Source organism: Heptranchias perlo, chromosome 4 (assembly GCF_035084215.1).
Source record: "Heptranchias perlo isolate sHepPer1 chromosome 4, sHepPer1.hap1, whole genome shotgun sequence".
Taxonomy (NCBI): Eukaryota; Metazoa; Chordata; class Chondrichthyes; order Hexanchiformes; family Hexanchidae; genus Heptranchias; species Heptranchias perlo.
In genome coordinates this window covers 30,650,220-30,664,673 of record NC_090328.1, presented here as the reverse complement: position 1 = coordinate 30,664,673, position 14,454 = coordinate 30,650,220, and the positions used below count along the sequence as shown (strand labels likewise).

General features: G+C 38.4%; 1 protein-coding gene across 1 annotated transcript in view; it reads left to right on the top strand.

Annotated features, from left to right (window-relative positions):
* Nucleotides 1-14,454, top strand: part of polk (polymerase (DNA directed) kappa) — a 74,155-nt gene that overhangs the window by 27,897 nt on the left and 31,804 nt on the right. The window contains exons 4-5 of the mRNA XM_067982698.1: nt 3,490-3,642; nt 9,572-9,703. Of these exons, the coding sequence (XP_067838799.1) occupies nt 3,490-3,642; nt 9,572-9,703 (285 nt within the window). The remainder of the gene's footprint in view (nt 1-3,489; nt 3,643-9,571; nt 9,704-14,454) is intronic.

The window sequence follows — 14,454 nt, the reverse complement described above, 5'->3', positions numbered from 1 at the left end:
GGTGGATGGGGCCAGCTTCAGCTAAATTATTTTTGATCTAGCTCAAAAGATCGCGGAAACTTGAATTTTGCTGGACGTAATTTATGCCTAGCGCAAATCAGTCTTCCGCGATCTTTTGCGTTGGTTTGGCGGGATTGCGCTGATAAAACCAGCGCAATATAGCAGAAACTCTACCCCAAGATAGATTTGGATTTCAAATAAACATGAATCACATAACACAGATTACTTGCTTTGTCATGAAATCTAGCAAATTAAGTAAAAGTGGTTGGTAACATGCAAATGGGCTGTGGTCTTGCACTTGGAGGGAGAGTTCAGCAAACTATTTGATTTAATAAACTTAATTCAACTATGGCAAGTACCGTTTGGTTTCCTTTATCCCATTTTTCAAAGGATTAAGAGATATTGCCCAGGCAGTGTGATCCTAGTTTGCAAGTTCTATCTTCTGTCACTATATTGCTGCTTCTGGGGAGGTGTTTTCATGGAATTTTGTGGACCATATGAACCTCTGCCTTTAAGAGTTACAGTGTTAATACAAGTCTGGGTTTAGCATTGTCAGCAAAGTTAACTGAAGTGCTGTACCTTTTTGTTATTTTTGTATCCAAGGTGGTGTTTGTGAGTTAAAAGTTCCATAAAAATAATGCAAGCTTCTGTATTTTCTGTTGCTGCCACTTACCTGTCAAGAAACAATCCATTGTTGGTGGTAACAAGTAGCCATCAATGGTCGTCTTGATCACATTGATGGGATTTATGACTAATGGTGAAAAATTGCTCTCCAGAATCTGATGCTGATCTTGGCTCTGAGGAGTGAAAAGATACAAGTCAAAAACAGTGGAAAAGTTGTATGGTTGGAACACTAATGGTGGAGTGAATTAAGGAGGTGTTGTGTTGCAGTAAAAGTAGAATATTTAATCCCTTGATCCTGGACTGTTTGTAAATCCACAAGTAGGACAGTACTAAATACATCCTACAATGAACAATCACACCAGATATCTGAAAGCTTAAATAAATTTATTGAGCCAGTAGATGTAGAGTAATAATCCATTTAAAGGCAAGAAGTTTTGAGAGACTTGGATGTCTGAAAGTGGTAGAATGAAGAAGGCCAACGTGGCTGAAATATGTGAGTGGGTGTCTTTTGTTTGTGAATCTGTACACTTAACAACCTGTGTTATAGAATCATAGAAGTTTACAACATGGAAACAGGCCCTTCGGCCCAACATGTCCATGTCGCCCAGTTTATACCATGAAGCGAGTCCCAATTGCCTGCACTTGGCCCATATCCCTCTATACCCATCTTACCCATGTAACTGTCCAAATGCTTTTTAAAAGACAAAATTGTACCCGCCTCCACTACTGCCTCTGGCAGCTCGTTCCAGACACTCACCACCCTTTGAGTGAAAAAATTGCCCCTCTGGACCCTTTTGTATCTCTCCCCTCTCACCTTAAATCTATGCCCCCTCGTTATAGACTCCCCTACCTTTGGGAAAAGATTTTGACTATCGACCTTATCTATGCCCCTCATTATTTTATAGACTTCTATAAGATCACCCCTAAACCTCCTATTCTCCAGGGAAAAAAGTCTCAGTCTATCCAACCTCTCCCTATAAGTCAAACCATCAAGTCCCGGTAGCATCCTAGTAAATCTTTTCTGCACTCTTTCTAGTTTAATAATATCCTTTCTATAATAGGGTGACCAGAACTGTACACGGTATTCCAAGTGTGGCCTTACTAATGTCTTGTACAACTTCAACAAGACATCCCAACTCCTGTATTCAATGTTCTGATCAATGAAACCAAGCATGCCGAATGCCTTCTTCACCACCCTATCCACCTGTGACTCCACTTTCAAGGAGCTATGAACCTGTACTCCTATATCTCTTTGTTCTATAACTCTCCCCAACACCCTACCATTAACGGAGTAGGTCCTGGCCCGATTCGATCTACCAAAATGCATCACCTCACATTTATCTAAATTAAACTCCATCTGCCATTCATCGGCCCACTGGCCCAATTTATCAAGATCCCGTTGCAATCCTAGATAACCTTCTTCACTGTCCACAATGCCACCAATCTTGGTGTCATCTGCAAACTTACTAACCATGCCTCCTAAATTCTCATCCAAATCATTAATATAAATAACAAATAACAGCGGACCCAGTACCGATCCCTGAGGCACACCGCTGGTCACAGGCCTCCAGTTTGAAAAACAACCCTCTACAACCACCCCCTGTCTTCTGTCGTCAGTCCAATTTTGTATTCGATTTTGTGTTAAGGGAATCATTGAGAAACCATTGGATGCATCTGAATCAGACTCTGAATTCTTTGGGGAGAATTTCTTGGAATAGTGCTCTGTTAACAAGGGCTGGATTGAGTTCCAATTGGATGAAGAATTCTTTGGCCTTAGCCCTGATGAATTATGGCCATAAGGTACAAGCATTCTGAACTAGTTCTGTTGTTCAGGATATTTTATTTGTTGTTTTCCCAGTATTGTGCTCTAGAAAAGATGTGAAGGAATGTACCTGGTGAGTTTTACAGAAGGGGGAAGTGTGTGTTATATGTGAATATTATATGATATGTAATTGATGTGAGATAAATAATTAACACTATGTTATTGCTCATATAAATTATATAAAGGTGTAGTATGAAAATCTTGGCTCAGGTAAAAATGAATTTGAGTCAAAATTCTGCAGAATATTTTGGGTGCCAGCTATAACATGCAAGCTGGCTGTAATGGTGTCATCCTTACTAAAGTGTATTCCATGAAGAAATCAAGGCTACATAATGAGAATCCATATGCGATGATTTATATCCTCCAACGGTCTAGCGTGACAAGTCACTCTTCATCTGGCATTAATCATACAGCACAGAAGGAGGCCATTCGGCCCATCATGTCTTTGAAAGAGCTATCCAATTAGTCCCACTCCTGCTCTTTCCCCATAACTCTGCAAATTTGGATATGTATATCCAACTCTTTTTTGAAAGTTACTATTGAGTCTGCTTCCACCATCCTTTCAGGCAGTACATTCCAGATCATAACAACTCGCTGCGTTAAAGAAAAAATTCTCCTCCACTTCTCTTTTTTCCCCCCACCCCCGGTTCTTTTGCCAATTATCTTAAATTTGAGTCTTCTGGTTACCGAGCTACCAGCCAGAGGAAACAGTTTCTCCTTATTTACTCTGTCAAAACCCCTCATAATTTGAGTACCTCTATTAAATCTCCCCTTAACCTTCTCTGCTCCAAAGCGAACAATCCTAGTTTCTCTAGTCTCTCCTCATAATTGAAGTCTCTCATCCCTGGTACCATTCTAGTGCGGTGTGTGAGACCTATGAAAGACAAAAGTGCAAAAATACCTTGAGAGGAGGCAATGTCCTTTTTGTAATCCTTGCCAATAGGCCTGATCACAGAGATAAAAATAACTTTATGCATGTAACATATGAAATTCTGTCTAATCTGAATACAATGGCTGGCTTGATCTTGTTATTGATCACCTAGGTGGAGCGACTTGCAATTGAACTGGAGAAGAGCCGTGACCTCAGTCACACAATTATACACATTGATATGGATGCTTTTTATGCTGCTGTGGAAATGAAAGATAACCCAGAGCTGAAAGACAAACCAATGGGTGTTGGATCAATGAGCATGCTGGTATGAATAATGATTACATTTTGGAGAATTAAATGATAAAATATAAAGCTCCCAAGATCTTTTGCAGCTTTTTGTCAAGCTACAAATCCTACTGTTTTGCAGTATCCACAAATTATTGGATTTTAACTTCACAACTATTTTGTGTGCAAAATATAATTTTTCAAAAGTCTGTTGGAAGAAGCATGTGATTTGTGGACGCACTAACAGTTAAGTTTTTTGATCATCTGCAATGGAGCTTAAAAAATCACAGTTTATTTCTATGTGAAAAGTATTAGATATATCTGCAACGAATGTAGTGAACTTATCACGTAGATAAAACTGGAACAATTGTATTTGAAGTAACTGCATTGAATTGACAGAATGGTTCTTGTGCAGGAGAGCAGGCTGGATTTAAAAAAAAAATCAAATTACAGTACATTCTGTAGTTTCAAAGAATTACATTTACAAGAACCAACAATGTCCTTTTGGATTCTGTTTCAACATTTTCCCAAGCACAAAATACAATTGTGTTTTTTTTAGTGAGACAGACGTGTTTCTGAAATGTTTTTTTCCATGGAAAAAGGAAATATTGTGACAAAATTTGATTAATATACAATTACATCCTGAGTGCGCTGGTAAAGAGAATTCCATAATACAATTATGTTAACATTAGAGCATTGTTTATCAACAAAATATTCCTGTAGTAGAATTAACATTACTATTGTCATGCTTTGGCAAGCTGAGATTTTATAGAGAACAAACGAGAGAGAACAGGTCAAGGTCACAGTTGGACAATGAACAATTTAATAGTATTTTATTTAAACAAAAGTTTTTTTATTATTTCCATTAAATATAAAAGTAGCTAGCACTTATATCAACAGTAACATCTATAATGTTAAAATAAATATAGCAGACAGAATTCCAAGTACTGTGTGCACTGCAACTGACAACACATAACCAGAAAAGGGGTTAAACATAAACCCTTTTCCTGCTAATAGAAAGAAAAAAAGACTTGCACCATTCACAACCTCAGGACGCCCCAAAGCACTTTACACCCAATTAAGTACTTTTAAAGTATAGTCACTATTGTAGGAAACATGGCAGCCAATTTGCGCATAGCAAGGTCCCACAAACAGCAATTTGATAATGACCAGATAATCTGTTTTAGTGATGTTGATTGAGGGATAATTATTTGCCAGAACCCCTGGGATAACTCCCTGGCTCTTCTTCGAAATAATGCCATGGGATCTTTTACGTCCACCTGAGATGGCAGACAGAGCCTCGGTTTAACGTCTCATCTGAAAGACAGCACCTCCGACAGTGCAGCACTCTCTCAGTACTGCACTGGAGTGTCAGCCTAGATATTGTGCTCAGGTCTCTGGAATGGGACTTGAACCCGCAACCATCTGACTCAGAGGCGAGGGTGCTACCACTGAGCCACGGCTGACACCAAATAGGCTCCATACGAGCCACAGTCTCCAAAGCTAAATGAAGAAAAATTCTCTTCCAATACACTTATCCTTTGCTATTATTAGAAACACAAGTGCCAGTTGTATAGAAAAGGGGTGGCTGGCATCCAAATTCTACAGCTTTTTAATATTGAGGGTGACCATCTTCCTTAATGTACTGCATAAAATTTGGGAAATTTACTCGGGACTTGTAATACCCTCAGGAATGTGGATAATATGTTGGAAGCGGAAAATTCCTCCACAAAGGGGATATGCACCGAGCTGATGCAATACAAAATTCTTCATGGATATTGTACCCTGGTTTGTCCTAAAACTGTGGGGTTTCCTCCTTCAAGGTGGATGTGAGCAGGTCTGGCTCATCTAGCACTGTGCCATGTCATCGCTGTTGAACATCCATTAAGTAGAACTTCTGGTACTTCCCTAACTTCTGACCATCAGTCAAGGCGTTGGATCCTGATTCACCTCCAGCAGCCATCTAAAAGGAATATGAACAGGCCATCAAGCTTGCTCAGCCATTTTGTTAGCTACAGCAACTTTATATATTTTTAATCCCAGCTCTCTGCTTTGATGGAGACAGGCCCATAATTTTAGGCAAACTGGATTCTGTACCTGTGAAGATTTTTGTAACGCATCAGCTCAGTGCATATCTGCTTTGTGGAAGAATGTGTCTTCCTCCAACATTTTACGCACATTCTTGAGGGTATCATAAGTCCTGACGATGTGAAAGGCAGTATAAACATGCAAGTTCTTTCTTTTCTTAAAAGACTTCTCCAATGGCTCAGTTAATTTATTCAGTATAGTTAAACTCTACAAAGTATGAAGGTCCCAAGTCTGATCTCCAGTCTGTATTGAATTAGCTGATATCAGCTGGGGCAGTACCAATGCCACAATTGGCATAAGCATCCTTGGGCTAGGGAGGTTAAAATCAGCCATTGTTTACCTTTCTGATTGCTATCCACCAATCTGTGTTATAAGTGTGTGTGGGTAGAGTTTGGGTGAGGTCAGAATTGTGATCAGCTATGATTCTTCTTGCGGTTCAATTAATGTCATGACTCCCAAATGAATAATCAACACTTGGGCAAGTAACGAGAGGGCGTTCAATCTCCCTGCATCACAGTGAAGAGTGAACACCTTTAGGAAAGTAAAGGAAGGAGGAAAGTTGGTGAGAAAAAATAAAATAATTATATAGTATAGTCTGGTACTAGTGTACTTTACAAACAAAACATTGGTCTAACCACATGATTTGCACACAGTTGGACTTATTTTTCAGTGTTGTGCTTTTAGTACCTATTTTGTAATCTTAAACTCTTTAATGGAGTGTCTACATGACTTACGTAATGTTTAGTTTATGGGTGGGCTTTCTGCATTTATTATTTTAAACTGTGTGAACTTGTATTTCTTGGTTAAGGGTTGGGTATGAAATGCTTATTAGTTCAAGAGGTTGTTTCTTTGCTGGTAGTTTGTGACATTTTCAAACAAACGATGTTGATCCTAATGGTTGTTTCCATAGGCATCTACACTTAAATTTCTACAATTCTTAAACTGCAATAGAAATTGTGTTATCTATTTGGGCTTTGCACTGATCAGCATGAGAGTCAGTGCAAAATCCTAACTATGATTTCAGAGTCTATAAAACGTTTAGTGACTTAATATTTGAACATTTAACTCTCTTAAGTGTAGTAGGTACACAAATGCATCTATTTATCCAGTGTTGGGATACAATGTTTGAGATTCATTAATAAACAAAGAATAGGAGTCTAAAAATTACTGTTGGTGTAAAGGCTTATGCTGATGGTAATAGACTATAATGGGGCTGTAAAATCAGGAGTGCAGTACATTGCATGTCTCCTGATCCCTGAATGCTACTTTCCACATTGATGGCAATGGGGAAGCTTCAATGCATTATGCAATTAAGCATTTTAACGCTGGGACAATTGAAAGAAAGAAAAGAAAGACTTGCATTTATATAGCACCTTTCATGACCTCAGATGTCCCAAAGCACTTCACAGCCAATGAAGTACTTTTGAAGTGTCACAGTTGTAATGTAGGAAACGCAGTGTTGCAGTGGGCAATGAAGCATATTCGAAAGCTTCCACATCTGCGGTCCATTTGAAATGGTGTTGCAAATGAACCAGCATTTCGTTTGTGAGAATTGAGAAGGAAACTGCTGCTTTTGTTTTGTATTAAAGCACAATGGGGTTTGCATTCCATGCTCCTCGAATTGGCTGAGCAAGATCAACAGGAAAGGGCGAACACAGATGTAAAATGTCTGGCGGCATACTGTCTAGATCTTCTGCTGCCCTACCTATTGGGGATAGCATCACAGGCGCAGCTACCCGAGATTGGCAGAAGAGCAGTGCCTCAGGAGGCTAAGCATAATCAGGGAGGCAGAGAATGAACTTGTCATCTCCTACAAGAAGACCTTTTAGACAAGATTTGCAATCTGGATGGCACTGCCGTCCACATGGCCTTTAATTTTTATGCGTCCAGCTCTTTCCAGGTTCCTCTTTGTTTTACTTAACTCTGAGCCCTGTAAGCTTGGTCTCCAAAGTAAGTGCCACTGTTCCTTAATTAATTCTGAAACTTCCCAGCTGCATCTGCAAGATAGGTAGTACTGATCTCCATAGCTCTGCCTTGGAGCTCCTGAAATCTGCCTGCTTCTGTCTATCGCAGTTGCTACCTCCATTTAGTAACACAGTCTTCCCTATCCCCCAAAGTTGCTGTAACCTGGAGAAATTTGTAGTATTTAAAATAGTTAGCTCCAATGCACCGAGACCCCAAGACCACCAACCCACGTGTCCTCAATTGCCCGATGACTGCTACACACAGTTCCTGCAACCTACCTTACTTGAAACCTGTGACATCTTCCCTCCCATCCTCTCTGTATCAGGACTTTTTTTTAAAAAAGAGATAAATTAACTAAATAATTAAATGGACATTTAATAGTAATCTAAGACACTGGTTTACAGTTACTGCACAAGTATGCACATAATCATACAAGATGAGCCAGAAAATATCACCAACACAATACTCAAATAAAAATGCAATTTGACTTAGTCAATCATCATAAATCTGTGGCCCTGATAATATAATGTATGTTACATGGGTAAAACAGTACATCACCATGAGCATCACCACAAGAGATCCACTAGTTAATAAATGAAAATGCCACAAATGAATAAACAAAGTATGATGTGAAATATGCTGTGATTGGTTGTAAAAGACTTAAGTGTCAGCCACGGCTCAATGGTAGCATTCCAGAGACTTGAGCACATAATTTATCTGACATGTCACTGCCGTACCGAGGCACCGCACTGTTGGAAGTGTTGTGTTTTGGATGAGACATTAAATCAAGGTCCCATCTGCCCTTTCAGGTAGACATAACAGATCCCACGGCACTATTCAATGAAGAGCAGGGAAGTTCTCCTGGTGTCCTGGCCAACACTACTAAAAAAAAATCTGGTCATTTATTCCATTGCTGTTTGAAGGACTTTGCTGTACGCAAATTGGCTGCTACATCTCCTATATTACAACAGTAACTACACTTCAAAAAGTACCTCATTGCCTATAAAGCGCTTTGGGACGTCCTGGGGTCGTGAGAAGCACTATATAAACACAAGTTCTTTCTTTAAAAATGTATTGTCTTGGCAGATCTTTCATTAAAAGTTTTGTATCTGGTGTGTGCCTATAGAATATATGAAAGATGCAAACTCAAAGCTTTTGGCATCTAGGACCTAACTTTTTATCTGTCCCAGAATGTGTAAACCTTGGGCCCCTCAAACTGAGACCAGAGGCATGCAAAAGAACTACAGAGAAGATACTGACCTTCTTTGGCTCAAATTTTATATTTAACTAATCAAAAAATACTTATTCACACAATCACTGTCTCAGAAAATTTCCATACACTAAAAGAGGAACCAATTTCATACCTGGAAAAAAAATTCAAACGGTTTTGAGCGCCCATGTTGGTTTCTCACCCACTCCACTATAAATCCCTATAAGTAAAATTTATAATGTATCAAACACAAAAAAAATGAAACATTTCTGGGGAAAAAAACCCACAAAACTTACCCATCCATTCTTCCTCAGACAGTGTCCCCACTCTTGGACTTGCTTTTCTAAGGGTCCGGGTCATTGTTTCTGTTTTGTTCCCAGAGCTTTAATCATTGAACTGGTCTTTGAGTCACAATGTTTTCTGTGGGAACGGAAGAGAAAGGGCTCGAAATGCTTTAGCTCTTTCAGATAGGACTGTATTCACTAAATTGTGTAATTACATTTCAAGTAAGCTTTGAAGTGCAATGAATTCAACAGTTCCCAATGTTGTATGATTTAACTTGATTACATGCTGATTATGGAAATATGAATTTTGTTTTTTGTAGATTTTTATGATCATACTCCATCAAGTTATTAATTCTTGTAGATGGTTTTTGTAGTTATCCTGAGAATGGCTTTTCCTAATGCAATAACATTTATTCTGTCAGTCAACATCAAATTATCATGCCCGGAAATATGGAGTACGTGCAGCTATGCCTGGGTTTATTGCTAAGAAGCTGTGTCCAAATTTGATTATCATTCCAGGAAATTTTGATAAGTATCGAGCAGTAAGTAAGGAGGTAAGTCTCATTTTCTGATCATTATTACATTATTTTGTTCACTGCTTCTTTGTTCTTCTGCTAAATTTATCTTGTATTTCCTTTCAATATAGTTATGATTGTTTCCTTGCCTTGTGCTGTTTTCCTATCATTTAATTTCATTAATTTTACTTAGCACTTTCCTTATTGTTCTTCTGCACTAAAGTTTCCCTCAGTTTCTTATATTCTTGTGACTTTTCTCTCTCTTGCTGTTAACCTTTTGCCTATTTCAACCAATTCTTAGTTGTTTTTAAATATAGTTTTCTAGGATTTACCTTTCCCCCAGTATGCCTCACACTGCACACCTGTTCAAAACTCCTCCCTTTAACCTGTCTTCAACCCCACCCGCTTGAGACTGCTCTCTTAATGGCTTACATTTTGTTAAAAGAAAGTGAATCATCTCGAGCTCCCCTTGATGGCCTGGCAGGTAAACGAACTACCTGGTGTGGTATTTAGTCATACATAGCAAGAAGAAGTTAAGAAAAAAGTTGGCAAATTGAGGGGTGAGAGGAAGGAGTTCTGTAATAATATCATTATGCATTTTCATCATCAAAGGAGCAAGTTCCAACCACAAAGATTAACTGGCATCGGTTTCTATCAATTTCCATTAACAGTTCTCCAATTCAAAGCAACACCACCTTTTAATGAAGTCAGTTTCAGCTGAGGAAGGCTTACATTTTGATTGATTATAGTTTAGATAAAAATCAACAGGGTTATAGGGTTAGGTGGAGTGTGAATGGAAATAATTACATTAACAGATCTTTGTTTTCCTGGCTTGGAAGCTAGAATGCTTCCAGAATTAGTGCCAAATTTGTAATATTTGTGCTTTTATAGAGGTTAAATGTATTCTTCCCTCCAGAGTAAGAAGGAAATTCAGTGTGCCTGGTAACTTATACATTTCTATTTCTTAGACTGGGGTGGCCACAATTTCTAAATACAGAACTTTATTTTTTGAATAAAACCAACTATGGTCAACCTGCTTCCAGGCCTTTGTTTATGTCATTCTGAACTGAACTGGGTATAAGGAGAAGTGTGAAAGTGCCAGGGATTGAGTCATATTCTGCTTCCATAGAAATGGTTCTGCAGTTTGACTAGGTTGCTCCTAATTCACCCTATTTATACTTGTGGCAGATTCTGCAGCATTGGATTAATAATAAAGCTTTTCTTGAACTTCATGACTGATTGTGGTTCATAAATACAGAAATGTTTCTTGCATGGTGCAATAGGTGAATGTTTATTAATTCGGGACTGTTTTTTGGACGTCATGACTGTTTATAAATACAGAGCTGTTTCTTGGATTCTGACTAGTGAACTAAACAGAAAGCTGTTTCTTTCACTGAGTAATTAGTGAGCATGCTTTTATAAATGGAATCATTTACAATCTGGTTTTAATTTTATTGCATCATTTGTTTTGACACTAAAGCTCTTGCAGAGGAAGCAATATTGCTTTATGGTGCTAAAAATGAAACTTTGCACCAAATATTAGTTTGGTTAATTTAATCAACTTGGTGTGCTGCGGAATAACAGCTACAAATAGGGGCCTGTGCTGAAACACAAACTTCCTCTACCTGTCTCCCCTTTTGTTTCACCCCTGCTACCTGACTGATAACTTTTCAAAATTAATCGACATTCATAAGAAAACATCCTAAAGGTTCTGGTTATGTCAACTATGTCGATTAATAATCGTGGGAGATTTTAACTATCCCCAAATAAACTGGCAAGTAGGTACGGGGGAACAGGGAATGGAGTTTTCACAATGTGTGCAGGACTCTTTTCTTACCCAGTATGCAAAAAGACCAACAAGAGAGGATGCACTGCTAAATCTAGTAATGGGAAATGAACCAGAACAGATAAGAGAAGAAGGGGAATATCTAAGCAATAGCGATCACAGATATTAAGGTTAAAGATAAAGATTGAGAAGGACATAAGTAAGACAAAGACCAAAGTAATAAATTGGAAAAAAAAATCTGATTTTAAGGGGATGAGATTGGAACTAGGGAAAATAAACTGGAAAATGTACTGATAAACAAAGAAATAGAACAGCAGTGGGAAACATTTGAAACGGTGAACAATAGAATCCAGGAGAAATATATCCCACCAAAAAGCAAGAACAAACTAGCCAGTAATGATATACCATGGATGAATAAGGAGATAAAGGTAAAATTGAAACTAAAGAAAGGGGCATACACTAAGTACATGGACAACAAAGGAGAGGATGACAAAAGGGAATATGAAAAGATTGGGAAAGAAGTAAAAAAAAATTAGGAGGGCTATGAAACTACAATATTAAATTATCAAAGTAGATCAAAAGAAATAGTAAAGTATTCTGCAGATACATAAATAACAAAAGAAAAATCAGGATAGGGATTGGGCCACAAAGGGATACACACAATAAGCTCACAGGTAATGACAGCGAAATGGCAGAAATATTAAATAATTACTTTGCCTCATTATTTACCAGGGAGACTAACATGGTGGGCATGAGATTAGAAGATGGAGATCAAAAAAATATAAAGACATTTAAGATAGAAAGGGGGAGATAATTGATAAACTAATCAAACTTAGAGAGGTTAAAACTCCATTACTAGGATGGATTGCACCTGCGCATATTAAAAGAAATTAGGGAAGAGATAAGAGGCACTATTACACATATATAAAAGTTCATTTAAAAAAAGGGAATAGTGCCAGAGGACTGGCAGACAGCTAATGTTGTTCCTATATTTAGAAAGGGAGATAGAACCAGTCCAGGGAACTATAGACCAATTACCTCAATGTCGGTGGTAGGAAAGATAATGGAATCCTTACTCAAGGATGTGATGGAAAAACATCTAGAAGCTGAAAATATAATAACGAATAGTCAGCATGGAGTTCAAAAGGGAAGGTCATGCTTGACCAACCTTACTGAATTCTTTGGAGAAGTAACAGGTTAGACAAGGGTAATGTAGTAGATGTAACACATTTGGATTTTCAAAAGGCCTTCAATGAGGTACTGTATAGTAGACACATGACTAAGGTCAGAGCATGTGGAGTCGGGACAAGTAGCAGAATGGATAGCAAGCTGGCTACAAAACAGAAAACAGAGAGTAGGGGTTAAAGGTAGTTGCACAGACTGGCAAGAGGTAGGAAGTGGTGTTCCACAAGGATAGGTGCTGGGACCACTTGTTCACCATTTAGATAAACAATTTGGACTTGGAAATCGGAAATACAATTTCAGAATTTGCGGTCGACACCAAATTGGGGGGTATAGTTAATACTGAGGAGGGCTGCGACAAAGTACAGGAAGATATTAATAAACTTGCAGAATGGATGTGTAATTGGCAAATGAATTTCAATTATAGATAAGTGTGAGGTATTACATTTTGATAGGAAGAATAAAGAGGCCACATACTCCTTGGAAAATAAGAGTCTAAATAGAGTAGAGGAGCAGAGGGATCTGGGGGTTACAGATTCACAAATCACTAAGAGTAGCTTCTTGGGTTAGTAAGGCCATAAAAATCACAAACTAAGCACTGGGGTTTATTTCTAAAGGGATAGAATTGAAAAGCAGAGAAGTTATGTTAATCTTGTATAGACCGTTAGTTAGACCACACTTGGAGTACTGTGAACCGTTTTGGTCTCCATATTATAAAAAGGATATAGATGCACTGGAGAAGGTGCAAAAAAGATTTACTCTTATACCAGAAGTGAGGGGTTATACTTATCAGGAAAGATTGAGCAGGCCGAGGCTCTTTTCTCTAGAAAAGAGAAGTCTGAGGGGTGACCTGATAGAGGTCTTTAAGATTATGAAAGGGTTTGACAGGGTAGACATAGAGAAGATGTTTCCACTTGTGGGGAGACCAGAACTAGGGTCCATAAATATAAGATAGTCACTAATAAATCCAGTAGGGAATTCAGGAGAAACTTCTTTATCCAGAGAGTGGTTAGAATGTGGAACTCACTACCACAAGGAGTAGTTGAGGCGACTAGCATAGATTCACTTAAGGGGAAGCTAGATAAACACACGACGGAGAAAGGAATAGAAGGATATGCTGATAGAGTTAAATGAATTAGGGAGGGAGGATGCTTGTGTGGAGCACCAACACCGGCATGGATCTGTTGGCCGTGTAGCCTGTTTCTGTGCTGTACATTCTAAGTAATTCTATGTAATTCTTTACAACTCATGATATGGAAGCAAATCTGGAGTACGAATCAGAATCATCACCTTTTCTGTCGCAATTACTGCATTTGAAAAGTTTAAACTAAACTGAGAAACTTACTGTACATCTGCGAATGCGCTGCTTTGAATCCAGCAATCAGTGCGACATCATCACATCCAATATGTTGCTGGCGAAGAATGCACTGTAAATCATGATTCAGTCACTGATTAGTGTTCGGGTGGGGAAGAGGACAAGGGAGGAGTCATGATCATAGGTTTATGAAGCATTTATGAATTATTGGTGCATTACACAAAATGTAATAAATAGTGCAGATTGTTCCACAGAACATGGTAAATGGGGAATAGTGTGCATTATTTATTTTAAGACTCAGATTAGGCTTGGAATGTGTGATATTACTGTTTCAATAAAAGTGCAAAACATATTGTTTGTGCTGATTTATCTGACCATAAAAAGGTGGCGTGGCTCATTTGTATGAATAATGCAAACATGTATAAGAGTAAGGAGGTCTTGTTGCAATTATATAGGGCTCTGGTGAGACCACACCTGGAGTACTGTGTACAGTTTTGGTCTCTTTAC